The sequence below is a fragment of the Nycticebus coucang genome, chromosome X, assembly GCF_027406575.1.
Source record: "Nycticebus coucang isolate mNycCou1 chromosome X, mNycCou1.pri, whole genome shotgun sequence".
Classification (NCBI taxonomy): domain Eukaryota; kingdom Metazoa; phylum Chordata; class Mammalia; order Primates; family Lorisidae; genus Nycticebus; species Nycticebus coucang.
This window is the reverse complement of record NC_069804.1, coordinates 98,644,487-98,668,933: the sequence shown is the minus strand read 5'-3', so window position 1 is coordinate 98,668,933 and position 24,447 is coordinate 98,644,487. Positions and strand designations below refer to the sequence as shown.

At 37.7% G+C, this 24,447-nt stretch overlaps 1 protein-coding gene and 1 pseudogene across 2 annotated transcripts in view; one reads left to right on the top strand and one right to left on the bottom strand.

Moving 5' to 3' along the window:
- Nucleotides 1–4,139: 4,139 nt before the first annotated feature.
- Nucleotides 4,140–6,340, bottom strand: LOC128576916 (matrin-3-like; annotated as a pseudogene). Its single transcript, XR_008377498.1, has 2 exons — nucleotides 6,200–6,340; nucleotides 4,140–5,997 (listed from the first exon to the last, which is right to left on the bottom strand). The product of XR_008377498.1 is annotated as a matrin-3-like (transcript).
- Nucleotides 6,341–6,493: 153 nt separating this feature from the next.
- The window catches only part of CHM (CHM Rab escort protein), a 122,767-nt gene continuing 104,813 nt past the window's right edge, over nucleotides 6,494–24,447 (top strand). Inside the window, 1 exon segment of the mRNA XM_053579042.1 lies at nucleotides 6,494–6,697. Coding sequence (XP_053435017.1) covers nucleotides 6,494–6,697 — 204 coding nt within the window.

Sequence of the window (24,447 nt, the reverse complement as noted above, 5' to 3'; positions counted from 1 at the left end):
ATCAAAAGCTTTTTCCGCATCAATTGAGAGAATCATATGGGCTTTGTTTTTTTTATTTTGTTTATGTGATGTATTATATTTATAGATTTGCATATATTAAACCATCCTTGGGACCCCGGGATGAAACCCAACTGGTCATGATGTATAATTTGTTTGGTATGTTGCTGGATTCTATTTCCTAGGATATTATTGAATATTTTTGCATCAATATTAATTAAAGATATTGGTCTATAATTTTCTTTTCTTGTTAGGCCTTATCCTGGTTAGAGGATCAGGGTGATATTTGCTTCATAGAATATGTTGGGGAGTATTCCTTCTTTATCTATGTTTTGGAAAAAGTTAAGTAATACAGGGATTACTTCCTCTTTAAAGGTTTGGCAGACTTCTGATGTGAAGCAATGTGGTCTGGATCTTTTCTTTTTAGGGAGATCTCTGCTATTTCAGAACTTGATATAGACTTGTTCAACATTTCCACTTCTTTCTGGCTAAGTCTAGGAAGGTGGAGTGTTTCCAAGTATTGGTCTATTTTCTTCAGATTTTCATACTTCTGAGAATAGGGTTCTTTTGTAATATTCATTAAGGATTTGTTGAATTTCTGTGGAGTCGGTCATTATTTGGCCTTTATCATTTCTGATTGATAAAATTAGAGACTTTACTCTTTTAGTTCTGGTTAGATTGTCCTAAGGTTTATTGGCCTTTTCAAAAAAACAATTTTTTTGATTTATTGATTTGTTGTATAATCCTTTTGTTCTCAATTTCATTTAATTCTGCTCAAAATTTAGTTATTTCTTTTCTTTGCTTGGGTTTGGGTTGGAAAGTTCTTTCTTTTCCAGTTGCTTGAGGTGTTCCATTAAGTTGTTGACTTCCTCTATTTAAGTTCTTTTGAGGAAGGCTTGCAACACTATGAATTTCCCTCCTAGGAATGCCTTTGCAGTATCCCAGAGGTTGTGGTAATTCATGTCTTCATTATCATTTTGTTCCAATAATTTGGTAATTTTCTTCTTTTTTTTGTAGAGACAGAGTCTCACTTTACTGCCCTCGGTAGAGTGCCGTGGCATCACACGGCTCACAGCAACCTCCAGCTCCTGGGCTTATGCGATTCTCCTGCCTTCAGCCTCCCAAGCAGCTGGGACTACAGGCACCTGCCACAATGCCTGGCTATTTTCTTGTTGCAGTTCAGCCGGGACTGGGTTTGAACCCGCCACCCTCAGCATATAGGGCCGGCGCCCTACTCACTGAGCCACAGGTGCCGCCCCGATAATTTTCTTCTTAATCTCATCTATGACCCAACTGTCATTCAGCATGAGTTTATTTAGTTTCCATGTTTTTGTATGAGTATGCAGATTCCTGTTGTTACTGAGTTCAACTTTTATTCCATAATGGTCCGAGAAAATACAAGGAATGCTTTCTATTCTTTGAAATTTGCTGAGGTTTAGACTTGTGACATAGTTGTGATCAATTGTGGAGGATGTTCCATGAGCTGATGAGAAGAATGTTTATTTTGTTTTGTTAGGATGAAAAGTTTTGTAGATGTCTGTTACATTCAATTGTTGAATGGTTAAGTTTATGTCTGAAATGTCTTTGCTTAGTTTCTTATTGGAAGATCTATCTAAAACTGCCAAAGGGGTGTTAAAATCTCTGACTATTATGGTGCTGGAGGAAATCAAGTTACCCCAGCCTATTAGAGTCTCTCTTATATATTGAGGTGCATTCTGGTTGGGCACATAAATGTGAATAGTTGAAATGTCATCATGTTGAGTGTTGCCCTTAACAAATATGAAGTAATCATCCTTATCTTTCCTTACTTTTGTTGGTTTGAAGTGTACTGTATCTCCAAATAGAATTGCAACACCTGCTTTTTTATTCTGATTTCCATTTGCCTGAATTATAGATGACCATCCCTTCACCCTGAGTCTATATTTATCTTTTAATGTAAAATGAGATTCTAGTATGCAGCAGATATCTGGCCTGAGTTTTTGTGTTCAGTCATCCATCTTGTGCCTCTTTAGAGGACAATTGATATCATTCACATTAATTAAGCATATTGGTAAGCCTGGTAGTATTTTGGGAATCGAGTTTTTCAAAAGTCCAGCAGACATTTTTAATCTTTTCGCCACTGTGAAGTTTGGAGTTTGATCAAAAAAATCTGAGTGAGTTTACTTTGGCGGTAGAGGATTGTGTTGTTCATTATGAAGGATAGGTCTGAGAATATGTTGGAGAGCTGGTTTAGTTATAGAAAATTTCTTCAACATGTGAATGTCATTAAAGTATTTAATTTCTCCATCATAAATGAAATTCAGTTTAGCTGAATGCAGGATTCTGGATCAAAAGTTATTTTGTTTTAAGAGGTTAAACATCAATGACCATCCTCTTCTAGCTTGAAATGTTTCAGCAGAGAGATATTCAGTCATTCTAATATTCTTCCCCTTGTATGTTACGGTTTTCTTATGTCTGCAATCTTGCAATATTTTTTCTTCATGTTAATTTTGGTGAAGTTAATTATAAAGTGTCAAGGAGATGTTTAATTTGTTTTGAGTTGTGCTGGGGTTCTAAAACTGTCCGCTATCTGAATTTTAGAATCTCTTGCCATGTTTGGGAAGTTCTCCTCGATTATTCCTGTGCCTTTTGAAGCAACTTAATCGACTTCAGGCATTCGTATAAGGCATATATTACTTTTCTGAGAATTATCCTAGCTCTCTGAGAGAATGATTCATTTTTTATCTCCACTTCTTTTCTTCTTTGAGCATTTGAGAATGTTCAAAAGCTTTATATTCAATGTCAGAGAACCTTTTTTTCAATATCAGAGATCCTGCAATGTGTCTGGGAGATGTTTTGTTTGGGTTGAGTCATGATGGGGTTCTGAAACTGTCTGCTATCTGAATTTCAGAATCTCTTGCCATCTTTGAGAATTTCTCCTCAATTATTTCTGTGCCTTTCAAAGCAACCTCATCACCTCCAGGAATTCCTACAAGGCAAATATTAGTTTTCTTCCAATTATCCCAGAGCTTTCTGAGAGAATGATCCATTTTTGCTCTCCACTTCTTTTCCTCTTTGAGTGCTTGGGATTATTCAAAAGCTTTGTCTTCAATGTCAAAGATCCTTTATCCATTCTGTTACTGAGGGAGTCTATTGTATTTTTCAGATCTCTGAGGGCTTCAAGTTCTTGCCTCAAGTAGCAGTGTTGGATAAGGGGGCTGGTATCACTTTCCCCACCTTGTACCTCTTTCACCCCCAGTCACTCATAACCTCATGGGCCTGTGGTCCTGCTCCCTCTAATAAGCATATGTGCAATGGCTTTGTGTCTCCCAGAGTCAAAGGAAAGTCAATGCCCCTTTGGACCAACAACTACACTTTTCCACCTGCGGGCCAGTGAAGTGAGGCCTGCCTGCCTCGGGTACTCAGTGGCAACTGCAGAGTGTTCTACCTGAGCTCAGTTTGAACCTAAGGAAAACAAGTCAGCAAATGATTTTCTCCCTCAGGCAGGGTGCCTTTGCCCCAGCTGCCCCACAGCACTGGTATTCTGGTCTGTGGGGTTTTTTTTATTGATATTCACTTCAGTAACTTGAATCCACAGATATAAGCAGTATATAACCAGAAAGTCACAAGTAAACACAGATTTTACATGCAAATTTCTGTTCACGAAGGTAACATGTGCAGGTACATGAATCAGAAGTGTGCATCTAGAATTATGTCCAAACTGTCTTTAAAATGCAGAAATGTAAATTACATCTTGAAAGTATGAAGAGATTGTCTACACACTTCAAAAATCAAATGTTGCTTATACCAGAGATGTATGACAGCTACAGGATTCAAGTGACAAGCAGTAAGATCTCAGAAAATTAATGCTGGTCAGAGAACAAGAATATTTTTACATTTCAATGAAAATACATAGAACTACTAGAATAAGCAATCTAGCAGGAACTCAGGGACATAATTACAAAATATAAAGCAAATTACTCAATACCTAAACAACAGCATGACATTAAAAGAAAACTGCACCTGCATTTGAATTGCCAATCTCACATTAATTCTCCAAAAATGAAATGCAAACAAAGAAGCTTCAAAACTCCAACTGAAAAGTCTGCAAGGCTCAGATTACTATGTGGAATGTTTCAGATGAAAGTAATAAAAGTACAACCGGTTTTGTTCTTTATTGAATGGAATCAAATGTTCACATTTCTTTGAAGCTTGGAACTACTAAAATTAATTTTTCTGAATGTTCTACGTTATCTTTTTCTCAGTGGTGCAAGTTGTCTTAAATAGCTTACAAAGTCAGTTTCTACAAAGTACTTCTGTTGCCTTTCTGATAAAAGAAAAACTAGTCTTCATTAACTTAACCACGTATGTATTTTCTTGCTATAACATTTAACGCATGAACAGACTAGTATTTCTCCACTAAAACAAAAGAGTACAATAGTCATCTTCTAACATCAGTATTGTATTTAAAAAAGGTTAACATTAAAAACAAAGAACCATTATTTTCTTTGAAATCGTTAACTCTTCTTGGACATCTTATGTTTCCTTCTTTTGTCTGCGTTCCTCTGCCAATTTATTCAGAAATTTCAACAGGAACATTGGACTGATATGGTCCAATTCTATACTCATCTGGGATTGTATAGTCCTCCTTGTTTTCATCACTTTGTCCTTCTGCATTTTCACTTGTATCTTTGTTGGGATCTTCTCAGCAGATTCTGCACCTCGTTCTGTATTTTCCTCATTTTTAATTCCATTTTCCAGTGCTGCTTCATTTTCTTGATCAAGTTCCTCAATCTTGTCCACCTTTTTAAACTGTTTCTTTGCTGCTGCTGAAGCACTTGTATCTTTTTTCACAGCTTTATCTGAAGGCTCCTTTTTTCCCATCAGAAGCCACATCACCTAAATTAGCAAGATCAGTCTCACCTCCCACTGAACTGCCACTTTCTAACAATGCAGCTGCTTCTTCTTCATCCACAATTAGCTCATCTTCAGATTCGAGAAGCATATTGGGTTCCTGTTCTGTCTGGTCATCCTTTGTATCTTTCTCACCATCTTCACCTGACTTTTCTTCTTGTTTTTTACCTTCATTTGTACTTTCAGTCTTCTGGGAACCATCAGTTTTAGATTTCTTATCACTTGGAGATTCTTTGCCATCTGGAGAATAAGACCTTTTTTGGGATTTATCTTTTTTCAGTAAGTCAATGCCTCTGTTGGGTATCCTCAGCACCAGTTTTTTGTATTTCTCAGAAAGGTCAACCTTTACACATCTCCCCTGAAACCAAAGGGCTTTTTTCAAACAATGGTCAACCATTGCCATTGCATCTTCTCTTGTCTCCATCTCAAAGAAGGCCTGACTCTTCATCCTCATCAATATATAGTTTTTTTTTATTTTTCCATAGGGCTCGGCAAGCTTTAGAACAGCACTATCAGAATAGCCAGAATGGGGTAAATTGCTAGATGTATCACACGTCCAAGCTCTTGCTTTTGATCAAACTTCTGATCTGGTTTCCCCTCAGGCTTCTTTATTCTTTTATACTTCTGGGATAAATGGACTCTCACTGCCTTGCCAAATAATAATGCTGGCACGGTTGTATAATAATCCACTGCAGCCTGAGCATCCTCTCTAGTTGCCATTTCAATAAAAGCCTCATTAATTTTATTTAGAATCAGATGATTTGAAATGACTCCAAATGGTTCCACAAGCTGTAATAGTTGGTATCTCAAGTTTTTCCCTCGTTGAAAATCCATGATGTGAACAACTCGGCTAGTTTCCACTCTGCCTTTCTGCATGTGTCTAGGTCCTTGCAGGTTCTCATTTCCAGCACCTAGATTTCCTCTTGGTCCAACTGCTGGTCCCCCAAGATGAAATGAGGGAGGTGGAGGTCCCAGAATTCCTGGTTCTGGGTTTATTGACTGCTGCAACATGAAGGGATCACCCCTGTGTGGTGTCACAGTGCTTTCAGAGAGCTGAGGTCCTGATGGGGGCAGGTTTTTCAGGTGAAGACATCTGAATACTGCAGACTACGTGCCTGCCACTTTTTTTTTACTTTCAAGTCATCCCACGCACGTGTTCGGAGCTCTGCAAAGCACACCAACCCCATCAGATGCCGCAGGGGAAAGGGGAGCACTGGCATCCTTTTAGGGAAAAGTCTGGCCTCCTCTGGCAGTCCTCAGAATTGGGGAGGTGTCTCTCCAAGATTAGACGCCAGTGGGATTGCTCTACTGTTGCTGAATCTTCATGGGAGGTGTCGCTGCATAACTCGCAGGTGACTCCCATGGCCAGGGAGGTGGCTGTAGTGGCAGATCCAGGATCCCGGGGCACATGGCTCCAACAATAGGGTGGGGCGCAAGTCATGCTGCGCATGGTTCTGGAAGTGCAGAATGTCTTGCGGCTCTGGCAGGGCAGCTGTGTGGTGGCTCCAGCAGAGCATAGCTTGCAGCAAGTGGCTTTAGCTGGGTGGGGCACAGTTCTCTGGCAGGGTAGGGTACATGGGGACCAGCTCTGGCAGGGTGGAGCATGGTGCTCTCAGTTCTGGCAGGGCAGGGCGTACAGTTGCCAGCCTCCTCCCTCAACTGGTTTGTACTTCTGCAGAGCCAAGCCCGACAGCCTCCCCCCATGTTTTCAACACTGCTGGACTCACTGTTACAGTGTAGCTTTTCTACCATAGCCCTTGCAGTGTCTGAACCTGGCAATGAATGGCAGACATTCTGGTCTCTGAAGGTGTTAGGCTTCTGGACTATCAGATGAGGGAAGGATGGTTGACTGGAAGTTCAAAATGGAAGGGAAAATGTTAGTTCTACTTTCATGCCTGGCAAGGGAGTGCTCAGGGTCACACCAGGATTCCCTGGATAAGTAGTCCCCACTTTCTGCAACTCTCTCCTGTTGGGTGACACAAGAGGTTCTCAGTTCACCGCTCACCTGTACAATACCTACAGCAAGCCAAAAAGAAAGAAAACAAACAAATAAAAACAACACTCTTGGTGGAGGGGGCAGATACTTTTGTTTTGGGATGAGTTTCGTACCTGAAATTTGCTTTCCTGGAGTCGCAGCTTGCCTCAGCAGAGGTGCTGTGCAGTTATCACTATTCTCTCTCATCTCGGCTCCCAGTCTTCAGCATTGTTGAGTACTTTCTGGTCATAATCCTTCCCTCTGGATGGGAGCTTCTGTCTAACGCTGGCTCAAGTTGGCCATCTTGCCCTTCCTCCCTCAAGAGCTCCATTTCTTCCTGGATAAGTCTAGGGAGAGGATGTAATTCCAAATATTGGTCCATTTCCTCCTTCACATTGTCAAATTTCTGGGCATAGAGTTTCTGTAACTAGAAACTACTATTCAGAGATGATCTCTTGTATCTCTGTGGCATCAGTTATTATTCCCCCTTTATCATTTCTGATTGAGGTTACTAGACATTTTACTTTTCTATTTCTAGTTAGTCTGGCCAAAGTTTTATCTATTTTATTTATTTTTTTCAAAAAACCAACTCCTTGTTTAATTAAATTTCTGAATGATTCATTTGTTTTCAATTTCATTGATCAATTATTTAATTTTGGGTATTTCTTTACTTCAGCTGGCTTTAGTCTTAGATTGTTCTTCTTTTTCCAATTCCATCAGATGGCTTGTGAGTTTGTTGATGCAGTCTCTTTCTGTTTTTTGAATGTAGGCATCTAATGCAATAAATTTTCCTCTCAGAACTGCTTTTGCAGTATCTCAGTGGTTTTGGTAGCTTGTGTCTTCAATGGTGTTCTGCTCAAGGAAGTTAATTATGTCCTCTTTTATTTCTTCCTGCACCCAACTGTCATTCAACAGAAGGTTTTTTAATTTCCATTCCTTTGTGTGGACTTGAACGTGTTTGTTGGAGTTGAGTTTCACCTTTAGTGCCTTGTTGTCTGAGAAGATACAAGGAAAAATTTCAATTCTTTTGTTTCTTTGATTCTTTTGTGGTTTGTTTTGTGTCCCAGATTATGGTCAATTTTGGAGAATGTTCCATGTAGGATTGAGAAGAATGCACATTCTTAATCTTTGAGATGGAATGTTCTATATACATCTATCAAGCACAGTTTTTCTAGGGTCTCATTAAAGTCCCTTATATCTTTGTCCAGCTCTGTAAGAGTACTGTTAAAGTCCCCTGTTATTATGGTGTTATAGAATATCATATTGCTCAGATTGAGTAAGGTAGGTAACCAAAAGAAAGTGACCATCTTTGTCTTTTTTTGACTGTAGTTGCTTTAAATACACATGTATCTGAAAATAAGATTACAACTCCGCTTTTCTTATGAATTCAGTTGGCCTGAAAAATTGCCTTTCAACCCTTAACTTGGAGTTTTAATTTTTCTTTGAAATCTAGGTTTGTTTTCTGCAGACAGCAAATGGATGGCTTGTGTTTGTTATCCAGTCAGCCAACCAATTCCTCTTGAGTGGGGAATTCAAGCCATTAATATTCATTGAGATAATTGATAAGTGTGGTAGTGTTCTATTCATCTTATTTTGTGACAGTCCATTGCTTAGCTTTATCTTTTCCATTGGTGTGGAAGTTAGGTTCTGTCCTTTAATTGCTGTTTATCTATTATGATGGTCAGTATGTAGGTTGAATTATTTCTTGTAGAGGTGTTCTTGTTGTGTAAAATTTCCTGAATGTTTGTATATCAGTAAATGATTTGATTTCTCCACCAAATTTAAAACTTAGCTTAACAGGATATAGAATTCTGGGCAGGATAGTGCTCTGTTTAAGTAGATCAGAGGTAGATGACTATTGTGTTCTGGCTTGAAAAGTTTCAGTATAGAAGTCTGCAATCACCTGGATGGATATTTCCCTGTAGGTCAACTGGTTCTTACTCTTCGTGGCTTGAAGAATCTTTTCCTTTGTCTTGACTTTGGACAGGTTCATCACAATTTGTCTTGGAGAGGCTCTGTTAGAGTTGAGGCAACCTGGGTCTGATATCCCTCTGAAAGGAGTGTGTCAGAATCTTTGGTGATATTTGTGAAATTTTCCATTCATAATATTCTCTAGTATCACTTCTATTCTCCTGTGGCATTCTTCTTCCTTTTCTGGGATACCTATAACTTGTGTGTTTGAATGCTTCATAAAGTCACATAACCCTGCCAGTGAATGTTCTTTCTCTCTCTTTTTTTCTGCCTCTTTAACTATCTGAATTATCTCAAGAGCTTTGTCCTCTACCTCTGAGATTCTTTCTTCTCCATGGTCTAATCTGTTGTTGATGCTTTCTATTGCATCTTTAAATTCCCTAATTGACTGCTTCAGTACCATCAGCTCTTCTATATCCTTTCTATCTTCTTCATATTGTTCATCTCTTATTTGATTCTGTTTTTGGATTTTCTTTTGTTTATTTTCCACTTCATCAGCAATTTCCTTCATTGTTTCCATCATTTCATTCATTGTTTTCATCATCTATATTCTAAATTCCCTGTCATTTCTAACATTTCTTTATAGGTGGAATCCTCTGCAGTAGCTACCTATGGTCCCTTGGTGGGGGAGGGGTTTGCTCTGGACTGGTTTTTCATGTTGCTAGGATTTTTGTGTTGATTCTTCTTCATGAGTGTTTTCTTTTATCTGTTTTCTTGCCCTAATATTTCTTTCACTTCCTTTTGCTCTTTAAGCTACCGTGCCTCTGGACTAGAGTTTAGATGATTCCAGTATGCCAAAACTGGTCTTGCTCTATACCCCTTAGGGCCAAGGCTGTATGGCATCTCAATCCCTGCTTTTAGGCTGCTCAGTCACTAGATTACTCGCCCAAGGTCTCTTGACTGATTCTTGCTCTGCAACCCTGAGGATGGTGCTTGCCAGGGCAATTCTTCCATAATGACTCTGCATGGCCCACCGCCAAACACTACTAGCTCTGTCCAGCTCAGTGGCTCAGTCTGGGGCCCTATACAATGCTTAAATGCCCTCTGCACTCTTGTCCAAGTTCTCCCAGTGTAGTTCAACTGAGAGCCAAGTCCACAGAAAACAAAGCAGCTCACAGGTAAGGACTTTCGAATTTGCAATCTCACTGCTGCTGTTTTTTTCTTATTAATACGTTTGAGTTCCCTGTGGATTCTGGTTATGAAACCTTTGGCAGAAACATAACCTGCAAATATCTTCTCCCATTCTGAGGGCTGTATGCTTGCTTTACTTACTGTGTTCTTGGCTGTGCAGAAGCTTTTTAGTTTGATCAGATCCCAGTAATGTATTTCTGTTGTTGCTTCAATTGCCCAGGGGCTCCTCATAAAATTTTTCCCAGGCCAATTTCTTCTAGTGTTTCCCCTGCACTCTCTGCAAGAATCCTTATTGTTTCATGTCTTAAATTTAAGTATTTTATCCAGTGAGAGTCAATTTTTGTTAATGGTGAAAAAGGTGTGGGTCCATTTTCAGTTTTCTACAAGTCACCAGCAAATTCATCCAGCATCATTTGTTAAATAGGGAATCTTTCCCTTGATTTATATTTTCGATAGGCTTATAAAGATCAAATGATGATATGTGTCTGGGTTCATCTCTTGGTTCTCTATTATGTTCCATATATCTATCTCTCTATTTATGTGCTAGTACTATGCTGTTTTGATCACTATAGTTTTACAGTCTAGTCTGAATTCTTGTAGTGTGATTCCTCCTGACTTATTTTTCTTTCTGAGTCATGTCTTGGCTGTTTGAGGTTTTTTCTGATTCCATATAAAATGAAGTACTATTTTTTCCAGATATTTAAAGTATGACGGTGGTACTTTAATAGGGATTGCATTAAATTTTTATATTGCTTTGGGTAGTATTGTCATTTTAACGATGTTGATTCTTCTCATCCATGAGCATGGTACGTTTTTCCATTTGTTAATATTTTCAGCTATTTATTTTCTCAGAGTTTCATAGTTCTCTTTATAGAGATCTTTCATGTCCTTTGTTAGGTAAATTCCCAAATATTTCTTCTTCTTTTGGACTACTGTAAGAGGGATAAAGTCCTTGACTGTATTTTCTGCTTAACAATTGTTGGTATATATAAAAGCTACTGATCTATGAGTATTGATTTTGTATCCTGATACACTGCTGTATTCCTTGATCACGTCCAAAAGTTTTGAAGTTGAGTCCCTAGGGTTTTTAGGTATAAGATCGTATCATCTGCAAAGAGTGAAAGTTTGATCTTCTCTGACCCTATTTGATAACCTTGCTTGCCTTCTCTTGCCTAATTCCAATGAATAAAGCTTCCATTACAATGATAAGTAGCAGTGGAAACAATGGCATCCTTGTCTTTTTCCTGATCTGAGTGAAAATGTTTTCAATTTTACTCCATTTAATATGACATCGACTGTGGATTTGCTATAAATGGCACCTATCAGTTTAAGAAATGCCCCTTCTGGGCGGCGCCTGTAGCTCAGTGAGCAGGGCGCCGGCCCCATATGCCGAGGGTGGTGGGTTCAAACCCAGCCCCAGCCAAACTGCAACAAAAAAATAGCCGGGCGTTGTGGCAGGCGCCTGTAGTCCCAGCTACTCGGGAGGCTGAGGCAGGAGAATCACCTAAGCCCAGGAGTTGGAGGTTGCTGTGAGCTGTGTGATGCCACGGCACTCTACTGAGGGCAATAAAGTGAAATTCTGCCTCTACAAAAAAAAAAAAAAAAAGAAATGCCCCTTCTATACCTATTTATTAAGCGTTCTGATCATGAAAGGATCCTGGATATTATCAAAAGCTTTTTCTGCATTAATTGAGAGAATCATATGGTTTTTATTTTTTATTTTGTTTATGTGATGTTTTATATTTATATATTTATGTATGTTGAACCAACCTTGAGACCCATGGATAAAACCAGCTTGGTCATGGTGTATAATTTGTTTGATTCATTGCTGGATTCTTTTTCTAGAGTCTTATTGAATATTTTTCCATCTATATCCGTTAAATAAATTGTTCTATAGTTTTCTTTCTTTTTTGGGTCTTTTTCGGTTTTGGAGATCAGGATGATATTTGCTTTATAGAATGAGTTGGGAAGTAGTCCTTCTTTTTCTATGTTTTTGAAAAGGTTATGTAATACAGGTATTAGTTCTTCTTTAAAGGTTTGGTAGAATTCTCATGTGAAACCATCTGGTCCCAGACTTTCCTTTTGTGGGAGATTTCATATAGTTGATGCTATTTCAGGACTTGATATAGGTCTATCCAACATTTCTAATTCTTTCTGGCTGAGTCTAGGAAGGTGGCATTCTTCTAGGTATCAATCTATTTCATTTAGATTTCTATATTTCTGAGAATAGAGTTTTTATAGTATTCATTAAAGATTTATTTTTAATTTCTAAGATACGTGTTGTTATTTTCCCTTTGTCATTTCCGATTGATGATATAAGAGATTTTATGTTTCTGGTTTTGGTTAGGTAAGCCTAAGGTTTATCATGTTTGTTAACCTTTTCAGAAAACCATGTTTTTGATTCATTGATATGTTGAATGATTCTTTTATTTTCAAATTCATTTAATTCTGCTCTAATTTTGGTTATTTCTTTTCTTCTGCTGGGTTTGAGGTTTGATCCGAAGTTTCTGAGTGAGTTTACTTTTGTGGTATGGGATTGGGTTGGTCATTATGGAGGATATGTCTGAGAATATCCTGAAGAGCTGGTTTAGTTATGGCACATTTCTTCAACATGTGTATGTCATTAAAGTATTTGATTTCTCCATCACAAATGAAGCTCAGTTTAGCTGAGTACAGGATCCTGGGCAACAGTTGTTTTGTTTTAGGAGATTAAAGGTCGATGACCATCCCTTTCTGGCCTGAAAAGTTTCATCTGAGAGTTCTGCAGTCATTGTAATATTCTTCCCCTTGTAGGTTATGATTTTCTTACATCTGGCAGCTTGTAGAATTTTCTCCTTCATGTTAATTTAGCAGAGTTAGGAGATATTTTATTGGGATTGAGTCATGTTGGGTTTCTGAAACTGTTTTCTATCTGAATTTCAGTATCTCTTGCCATGATTGGGAAGTTCTCCTCTATCACATCTTGGAGAAGAGCATCTGTACCTTTAGAAACATCCTTTTCTTCAGGAATTCTTATAAGGCGAATGTTTGTTCTTTTGAAGTGGTCCCACAACTCTCTCATGGAGTGATCCATTTTTGCTCTCTGCTTCTCTTCCTCTTTCAGTATTCGGGAGCATTCAAGAGCTTTGTATTCAATGTCAAAGATCCTTTCTTCTGTGTGCTCCATTTTGTTACTGAGGGATTTTACTGTATTTCTCAGATCTTTGAGGGCTGCAATTTCTTGCCTCCGTGTGCTGAAATGTTTGGAGATTTTTGTCTTTGAATTCATTGAATTTTTGAGAAAACTTTTGAATTAGTCCTTGAATTTCTAATTCCAACTTTACTTCCATTCTATTAATCTTATTTGCCATGTATATTCTGAACTCGATTTTGGACATCTCAGCCATTTGTTCATGAATGGGATCTTCTGTTGTGCGTCTTTTGTCATTCCTTGAGGGAGATGATCTACTCTGGTTTTTCATTTTGCCAGAGATTTTCTGCTGATTCTGCCCCATGATTATTTTTCACTGTGTGGCTAGAGAATCTGGTAATGTGAAATTGGATTGAGGGTTCCTGGAGTTGTAATTAACCAGCCCTTTAGCAAAGAGGTGTACTTGTTGACTGTGTCTTTCCCCCTAAAGCTTTACAAAAGTCTTTTTTAGTACTGCAGCCTGAGACTCTGGAGACCTGTTTGGTGTGATGGGGCTAGATCCCTTGTCTTGTATTCAGTGAGTCCCTATCCAATCCTATTGAATTTGTGGCTTTGAGCCGAAATATCAGCTGTGGAGAAATACAAGGAAGTAAGACACCCTGCCCCCGACAGGCAACAAGTGGAAGAGGAGAATCAGACCATCCCACTATAACACAGCCAGGGCACAACCCTGGATGGTCTCTGGGTGATCGGTCCATGTCAAGAGTTCCAAATCAATTGTCCCAGTCAGCACAAAAGCATATCAAGTGGGAGAGATCAAAAGGTTTCCAGCAACTGGACAGCAGGGGTCCACTGGCAGCACAAGTGTGACTCTCTACAGTGCTCTGTGGAGTCAGAAAGGCCTGCACAGCAAAAGAGTTAGTCCGGGGGTCTTGTGTCTCCTTCCCCACCTTGCACCTCTGTCATACCCAGTCACTGGTAACCCTGCAGGGCTGTGGCCTAGTTCCCTCCAATGAGCCATTGTGCCAGGGATTTACACCTGCCAGTGTCAAAGGGGAGTCAATGCTTCCTCGGCCAGGCTGCTGCCCTCTACCACTAGCCAGAAGGGGGACCTTAAGCCTGACTACCTTGGGTGCTCAATGAAAACTGGAGAGTGTTCCACCTGTGTCTTTTCTGAGCTGGAGGTTACCATAACAGCATGTCGTTCTCTCCCTTGGAGACCACATCTCTTGTCCTGGCCATAGTCCTCCCCCAGAAGCCCTACGGGCAAGAACTGGCTCCCTTTGGGGGTCCACAGAATTGAGGAGATTTTTCTCCCAAATTTAACACCCCTAGATGTGTGTACCCTCATGTTGGGGATGTTGCTGCCAACTGTCCATGGAGCCACCACCACAGTCAGGGAGTCAGGGGTGGCACTGACCCATTTGGTGGTGGTGTGGCAGGTCGGGAATGCCACTGTGGGTCAGAGGTGTGCTGCTGCCAGTGGGAGGTATCCCCACTGCAGGTGGGAGGTATAGCCCTAGCATGATGAAGGTGTCACCACCAGGGATGGGAGGTGCAGCCGGGTGGGTTGGAGATGCTGTCAACCCTGTTAGAGATGGAGCCATTGCCAGTTGGTGGTGCAGCCGTGTGGGTTCCAGTGATATACACTTTTTTTCGTGGCATGTGTCAGTCCCCTCCCCTTGCAATTCCCTGTTTCTACTAGAGTTGCAGTTTCAGGGCCACTTTGCTACAGCCCATGAAATGTCCAGCTCTAGCTAGATACCATCAGACACTCCAGATTCTGCAAGGGGTAGGTTTCTAGACTGCAAGGAGAGGGGGAAAGGGTTGACTGGGAGTTCAGGAAGACACGGAAAATATTTGTTCAACTTTTATTCTGGGTAAGAGACTACCTTGACTTGCAGCGGGATCTCTCTGGAGAAGGAGTCTTTAGCCACTCTCTCCTGTGGGGTAAAACAAGAGGTCTTCTGTTCACAGCTGGCTTATAGAGAGCCCACAGTGAGCCACTCTCTTGGCACGGGAGGGAATGGACTCTATTCCTCTTTGGGATGGGTTTTGTACCTGAAAATTGCTTCCTTGGAGTCCCAGCTTGCCTCAGAAGGAATGGCGTGAACTTATCACACTTCTCTCTTAGCTCAGCTCCTGACCTTCAGTTTTATTTTTTTTTATTTTTTTTGAGTACTCTACATTTTATTTTATTTTATTTTATTTTATTTTATTTTATTTTATTTATTTTTATTAAACCATAGCTGTGTACATTAGTATGATCGTGGGGCACCATACACTTGGTTCATAGATCGTTTGACACATTTTCATCACATTAGTTAACATAGCTTTTGCAGCATTTTCTTAGTTATTTTGCTAACACCTTTACATGCCACATTTACTAGGATTCACATATACCCTTGTAAGATGCACCACAGGTGTAATCCCATTAATCCCCCTCCTTCCCCCTCCCTCTACCCTCCCTCCCCTCCCATTCCCCTTTCTCCCTATTCTTAGGTTGTAACTGGGTTATAGCTTTCATGTGAAGGTCCTACATTACTTTCATAATAAGGGTGAGTACATTGGGTACTTTTTCTTCCATTCTTGAGATACATTACTAAGAAGAATATGTTCCAGCTCCATCCATGTAAACATGAACGAGGTAAAGTCTCCATCTTTCTTTAAGGCTGCATAATATTCCATGGTGTACATATACCACAATTTATTAATCCATTCGTGGATCGATGGGCACTTGGGCTTTTTCCATGACTTAGCAATTATGAATAGGGCTGCAATAAATATTCTGATACAAATATCTTTGTTATGGTGTGATTTTTGGTCTTCTGGGTATATCCCCAGTAGAGGGATTACAGGATTGAATGGCAGATCTATTTTTAGATCTCTAAGTGTTCTCCATATCTATTTCCAAAAGGAATGTATTAATTTGCATTCCCACCAGCAGTGCAAAAGTATTCCCTTTCCTCCACATCCACACCAACATCTCTGGTCTTGGGATTTTGTGATATAGGCTAGTCTCACTGGAGTTAGATGATATCTCAAAGTAGTTTTGATTTGCATTTCTCTGATGATTAAAGATGATGAGCATTTTTTCATATGTCTGAAGGCCGTGTGCCTGTCTTCTTCAGAGAAGTTTCTCAAGTCCCTTGCCCAGCCTGCGATCCACAGAGAACTCAAACGCATTAGCAAGAAAAGAACAACTGACCTTCAGCTTTATTTATTGGTTCTGATCATTACTTCTCCCTCTGGGCTGGAGCTTCTGTTGAAAGCTGGTTCCAGTGGGCCATCTTAGCTCTTCCCCCACCCTTTTATTCTCAAAGGCAATCACTTTTGTGATATTTTTTCATCATAGTTTAATTAATTTAGCTTATTATAGAACTTATTATGAATGGGATAATGCAGTATATACTCCTTTTTGCTAAGTCTTTTGCTCAGCATAACATTAAGATTCATCTGTGTTGTATATATCAAGAGTTTATTCTGATGGGTGCTGTGGCTCATTCCTGTAATCCCAGCACTCTGGGAGGCCAAGGCAGGTGGATTGCTGGAGCTCATGGGTTCAAGACCAGACTGAGTAAGAGCAAGACCCCATCTCTAAAAAATAGCCAGGTGTTGTGGCGGGCACCTGTAGTCCCAGCTACTCAGGAGGCTGAGGCAAGAGAATTGCATAAGCCCAAGTGTTTGTTATCTGTGATGCCTTGGCACTCTACCGAGGGTGACAAAGTAAGACTCTGTCTCACACACACACACACAAAAAAAAGAGTTTATTCTTTTTCACTGGTGAATAGAATCTGTTCTATGGATGTACCCCAGCACAGCTTGTTTTAATCCATTCTCCTATTGATGGATACTTTGATTATTACCAGTTTGGCTGTTAAATGAGTAAAGTTTCTGTGAAATGTCTTGTGCAAAGTCTTTTTTGTGAATATATACTTGTCTCATGTATTTAACTTACTAGGAATGGAATTACTGCATCATAGGGTAGGTATATGTTTAGTTTTTAAGTAAATGCCAGATACTTTTCCAAAGTATTCATATCATTTAGTACTGCCACCCAAATGTAAGAGCATTCTGGCTATCCACATCAATATCAGATATTGTCTGTCTTTTTAACACTTTTGGTGGATGTGCAATGGTATTTCATATGTTCATTTTTAGTGCTATTTCAATATGTACTTTCCTAATAACTAATGGTTTTCATGTTTTCATTAACCACTTTCCATGTGAAACATCTATTCAAACCCTTTGTCCATTTAGAAATGTTCATATTTATCTTATTATATTGAAAGACTTCTTTATATAAAACCATATACCAGGACTTTATTATATATGTTTTGTGAATATTTTCTGATAGTTTGTGCCCGGCCGACTTATTTTTTGAAATGATGCATTTTGTCAAAAACTTTTTGTTTTGATGAAGTTTAATTTGTCAATAATTTTGTTTTCTCTGTCAAAAAAAAAAAGAAAAACCTTTGTCTACCCCTTGCTATATTTTTAAAATATATTTTTGCTTATAAATTAGTATATATATTAACAAATTACATTTCTCTTGATGTTTTCACCCATTAGTCATTGCTAGTCATTTATGACCTTATGGTGCTTCAAAAAAAATCTAAATTTCTCAAAAAGTACAGAGACAGTGGCTTCAGGGTCTCCCCCACAACACCTAGGATATTTTGTAATTTTGTTCAGTGTTATAGTTAGAGGATGGAAGAGGTAGCAGAAGTGTATTCTTATAAGGGAAGAGAGAAGAGGGTATAAATTGTTATGGGAAAACACTACATTCTGGCATCACTCTCTTGTTCTTCCTCTCTCTATTCCATATTTGCCATTGGCTACCTCCTTCCTTTCATTATTTTCCACTGATGCAAGGGATTACCTCTTGTAGGCTTCTTGTTTCCAACATTTTAGTGAAGGGTGACCGTCTAAAATAGCTAGTTTAAGATAAATTATGTCTAATTTTAAAGCTCACTGGAAATTCTGCACAATGTACAAATTTACATTATCCCTAAGAAAACCATCAATATAAGTACATTAGTGATCTCTGTTGGTATACTTTCTAATGTGTTTAACTCTTTGGTGATTATTTGGTAAAATGTTACTGTTTTTGAGATCCATGTCAACAGTAGATTGAGAAGAAATATCATTTTTAAATGATATCTAGCAGCATTATAGATGAGTAATTTTAGATACAACAAAATTTTCTTTCTTTCTTTCTTTTTTTTTTTTTTTTTGTTAAAACTTTAAGAGAACTTTTATGGCTACTTATTTCATTAGAGAAAGAGAAGCAAAAAAGAAAATGGAAACAAAGCCAAGAATCCCTCCCACCCTGAACCAGAACCACAACTTTTCTTCCTAGCCATTTTTGTTAACTCAGGAGTCATGTACATTCATGTAACCTGTTCCAATTATTATATCAAGCTATTCATGTTTGGTGGAGAGAGCTTTATGGAGACCAAAGGTATTTTTTAATTCCTTAATAAAATGAAAAATCTACCTTCTATGTCAACATCCCAACTTTGTGTATGTTGAAGACTTAAGGCAGCAATATTAGAAAATGAAATGAATATCACGGTCCAGAATGGCTTGTTGATGAATATTAGTGACTTGAGTTTTATCCCCTTTGCTCTTACTTTTTTATTGTTACAGAAACTACTATGAAGAAAAGCAGGCCAGTTTTAGCTTTTTGGGACTTTTGTCTTGGTTAATGGAATATCAGGTAAAGTTCTTCTTGGACCTTTTAATTTTCTGGATTCTATTTTGGGTCACATAATAATCCTGCACTGAAGAAAACTGTAAGCTTTATCTGTAATACAGGGTTATATACTTTATTTTTATTCACTTATTTACCAAAAAGTATATACATTTACCTTTTTAACTAATGTTTTTCTGATGCCTTTATAAGATATAATTAAATATAAATAGATATATTAAATGAAAAGTAAATTGCATATACTTATATAATTTCTTAATTGTTCTATATATCCAAATGCAAAGTAAGATTTTTTCCATAAAATTATATTTAAGAGAAAATATCCCCTATCCTTACAAAGTAATATATTTACTATTTACTCTTTCAATAGTATATTTTTGAAAAAGAAAAAAATCTATTTGGGGAAGTTACATTAATTAAAAATTAACTCATTTGTTTCCACCTCTGCCTAAAAATGTCAGGGAAACAGACGGGAAATGAAGTAATTTTTTATCCCTAAGGGTATGCTTTCACTACTACAGTTGTTGGACATCATCATAAAGAAGATTTTTAGAGATCACTTACAGCCTGATATGGGGAGTTGATAATGATATGGAGGTTACCAGTTTTTATAAAACAGATTTAAAAAATATGTCCTAATTTTATGGAAATGGGTGTGTGGCTCTTGAAATGAAATTCCTAATACGCTAGATTCTCACAAAAGCAACAACAGCAAATACCCCAGTTGTCTTAATGGAAAAGTTTTGTGAAAGTATTTTTAAAAAATAAATTTGGTGTACTGGGTTCAGTTTATTCAAATAAAAATATTTTTGAACTATATAAATGGTTCTTTTTGTATTAGATCATAACTGTGTACATTATTGCATTTATAGGTTACAATGTGCTGAATATATATATATATTTATATATACAATCTAGAATATTTACATCAAACTGGTCAACATATCATTTACCTCACTTATTCAATTGTTGTGTTTAGACATTTATACTCTACTGTTAATACATTTGACATGTATGCTTGCAATATACACAATAGGTGAGGTCTCACCAATTACCCTCCTTCCACCTGTCTTTCCCCTCTCCTCCCCTCATTTTCCCCCTCTATCCTTCTCTCTGAGCCATAATTGTGTTTCATCTTTCATAAGAAAGTGTGGATGATTGTATATTGATTTCATAATAGTATTGAGTACACTGTGTATTTTTTTCCATTCTTAAGACACTTTAATAAGAAGAATATGATCCAGCTCCATTCATGTGAACATAAAAGAGGTGAAATCTCCATCTTTTTATGGTTGCATAATATTCCATGGTATACATATGCCACAGTTTGTTAATCAATTCATGGGTCAATGGGCACTTGGGCTGCTTCCAAGACTTGGCAATTATGAATTGGGCTGCAATAAAGTTCTTCTTCAAATATCTTTGTTGTAGAGTGATTTGGGGTCTTCTGGGTATATACCTAGTAGAGGAATTGCAGGGTCGAACGACAGGTCTACTTCTAGTTCCCTAAGTGTTCTCCAAACTTCTTTCCAGAAAAGATGTATCAGTTTGCAATCCCACCAGAAGTGCAGAAGTGTTCCCTTCTCTCCACATCCCTGCCATCATCTGCCATTTTGAAATTTTTTTATGTGGGCTATTCTTACTGAAGTTAGATGATATATCAAAGTGGTTTTGATTTGCAACTCTCTGGTGATTAAAGATTATGAGCACTTTTTCATGTGTCTGTAGGCCATGCATCTGTCTTCTGCAGAGAAGCTTCTGTTCACGTTTCATGCCCACAATGAAATGAGATCACTTGTTTTTTTTCTTATTAATAACTTTGATTTCTCTGTGGATTCTGGTTATCAAACTTTTAGCAGAAACATAACCTGCAAATATCTTCTCCCATTCTGAGGGCTGTATGCTTGCTGTAATTGCTGTATTCTTGGCTGTGAAGAAGCTTTTTAGTTTGATCTGATCCCAATAATGTATTTTTGGTGTTGCTTCAATTGCCTATGTGTATTCTCCTCATGAAGTATTCTCCCAGGCCAATTTGTTCAAGTGTTCCCCCTGCGCTCTCTCCAAGGATCTTAATAATTTCAAGTCTTATGTTTAACTCTTTTATCCAGTTAGAGTTAATTTTTGTTACTTGTGAAAGTTGTGGGTCCAATTTCAGTACAGGTCATCAACGAATTCACTCAACACCATTTGTCTTCTCTTCCTTCTTTCCCCAACTGAATATTTTTGATAGGCAATTCGAAGATCAAATGATGATAAGTTTCTGGGTTCATCTCTTGTTCTCTATTCTATTCAATACATCAACCTCTATATCTTTGTGCCAGTACTATGCTGTGTTGAGCACTATAGATTTATAGTATAGCCTGAAGTCTGTTAGCATGATTCCTTATGATTTATTTTAGTTTCTGAGCAATGTCTTGGCTGTTCCATGTTTTTTTCTGATTCCATATAAAACAAAGTACTATCTCGTCCAAATGTTAAATTATGACAGGGGTGCTTTAATAAGGATTGCATTAAATTTGTATGTTTCTTTGGGTTGTATGGACATTTTAAAAATCTTGATTCTTCCTGGCCATGAGCATGGTATGTTTTTCCATTTGTTACCATGTTCAGCTATTTTTTTTTCTCAGAGTTTCTTATTTATCTTTATAGCGATCTTTCCCGTCTTTTGTTAGGTACACTCTCAGATATTTCATCAATGGTACTACAGTAAAAGGGATAGAGTCCTTGACTATTTTTTCAGCCTGCATGTTGTTGGTATATATAAAAGCTACAGATTTGTACATATTGCTTTTGTATCCTGAGACACTGCTGTATTCCTTGATCACTTCTAAGAGGTTTATAGTTGAGTCTCTGGGGTTTTCCAGGTATAAGATCATACCATGAGTGAAGAGTGCAAGTTTGATCTCCTCTGACCCTATTTGGATACTCTTTATTGCCTTCTCTTACCTGGTTATGATGTATAAGACTTCCATTACAATGTTGAAAAGTGGTGGAGACAATGGGCAACATTCTCTGGTACCTGATATGAGTGGAAATGTTTTCAGTTTTACTCTATTCAATATGATATTGGCTGTGGGTTTGCTGTAGATGGCCTCTATCAGTTTATGAAATGTCTCATCTATACCTCCTTTCTTAAATTTTCTGAACATGAAAGGATGCTTGATATTATTAAAAGCTTTTTTTGCATCAATTGAGAGAATCATACGGTCTTTGTTTTTTATTTTGTTTATGTGATGTATTATAGATTTACATATGTTGAACCAACCTTGAAACCCAGGGATAAAACCAACTTGATCGTGGTATATAATTTGTTTGATATGTTGTTGGATTCTGTTTGCTAGGATTTTGTTGAAAATTTTTGCATCTATATTCATTAAAGATTTTGGTCTATAATTTTCTTTGCTTGTTGGGTCTTTTCCTGGTTTGGGGATAAGGGTGATACTTGCTTTGTAGAATGAGTTGAGAAGTAGTCCGTATTTTTCTATTTTTTGGAAAAGGTTATGTAATATCGGTATGAGTTCCTCTTTAAATGTTTGGTAGAATTCTGACATGAAGCCATCTGGTCCCAGACTTTTCTTTTTGGGAGATTTTGTATAGTAGATGCTATTTCAGTACTTGACATAGGTCCTTTCAACATTTCCAGATGAGTCTAAGAATGTGGTGTGATTCCAGGTATTGGTCTATTTTGTCCAAATTTTCATATTTCTGAGAATAGAGTTCTTTATGGAACTCATAAGTAATTTTTTGAATTTCTTAAGTGTCTGTTGTTATTTCCCCTTTATCATTTCTGATTCATGATTTTAGGGATTTTAGTTTTCTGTTTCTGGTTAGTTTAGACAAAGGTTTATCAATTTTGTTAAAACTTTCAAAAAACCAACACTTTCATTTGTTGATCTGTTGAATGATTCTTTTATTTTCAATTTCATTTAATTCTTCTCTAATTTGGTTATTGTTTTCTTCTGCTGGGTTCGGCATTGGAATTTTCTTCCTTTTCCAGTTGCTTAAGATGGCCCATTAAGTTGTTGACTTCTTCTCTTCCTGTTCTCTTGAGGAAGGCTTGCAATGCTACAAATTTCCCTCATAGGACTGCATTTGCAGTTACCCACAGGTTTTGATAATTTGTGTCTTCATTATCATTTTGTTGCAAAAATTTGGTAATTTCCTTCTTAATCTCATATGACCCAGCTATTATTCAGCATGAACTTATTTAACTTCCATGTATTTGCAGGAGTATGAGGATTCCTGTTGTTATTAAGTTCAACTTTTATTCCATGACGGTCCTAGAAAATACAAGGAATAATTTCTACTCTTTTATTTTGGCTGACGTTAATCATGTGACCTAAGATGTGATCAATTTTGGAGGAAGTTCCATGGGATGATGAGAGGAATGTGCATTGGGTTTTGTCAGGATGAAACGTTCTATACATGTATGCTAAGTCCATTAGTTCTAGGGTCAGATTCAAGTCTAGAACTTCTTTTCTTAGGTTGTTCTCAGAGGATCTATCCAACACTGCAAAAGGGGTGTTAAAATCTCTGACTATTATGGTGCAGGTAAATATTATATCATTCATGTATGTTAGGTTCTCCTTTATAAATTGTGGGGCAATCTGCTTGGACACAAAAATATTAATAATTGAAATCTCTTCATCTCCTTATCTTTCATTACCTTTTTTGGTCTAAAGCCTATTGTATCTGAAAATAATTTTGCCACTACTGCTTTTCTCTGATTTCAATTTTTCTGAATTATAGACGACCATCCCTTCCCCCTGAGTCTATTTTTATCCTTCAATGTAAGATGATGTTCTTGTATATATACAGCAGATATCAGGTCTAAGTTTATGTATCAGTCAGCCAACCTGTGCCTCTTTAGAGGAAAATTTAAACCATGCACATTAATTGAGCAAATTGATAAGTCTGGTGGTGTCTTAGGTGTCAAATTTTTCAAAAGACCAGTGGATGCTTTTAATCCCTTCACCATTGTAGAAGTTGATTTTTGATCAAAAATTTCTTAGTGAGTTTATTTTGGTGATAAACCATCATGCTGGTCATTGTAGAGGATGGGGCTAAGAATATCCTGAAGAGCTGGTTTAGTTAAGGCTCATTTCTTCAACATGTGTATTTCATTAAAATATTTGATTTTTCCATCACAAAGAAAACTTAGTTTAGAAGGGTACAGGATTCTTCAATGACAGGTGTTTTGTTTTCGGAGATTGAAGGTCCATGACCATCATTTACTGGCTTGAAAAGTTTCAGCTGAGAGATCCGTAGTCATTTTAATATTCTTCCCCTAGTGGATTATGATTTTCTCATATTTGGATGCTTCTAGAATTTTCTTCTTTATATTAACTTTGACAAAGTTAATTACAATTTGTCTATGAGATGCTTTATTGGATTTCATCCTTTTTTAATAAAATCATAGCTGTGTACATGAATGCAATCATGGGGCACCATACACTGGCTTTATATACCATTTGACATATTTTTATAACACTGATTAGCATAGTCTTCCTGCCATTTTCATAGTTATTGTGTTAAGACATTAATATTCTGCATTTAGTAAGTTTCACATGTATCCTTGTTAGATGCACCATAGATGTGATCCCACCAGTCACCCTCCCTCTGGCCATCCTCCCC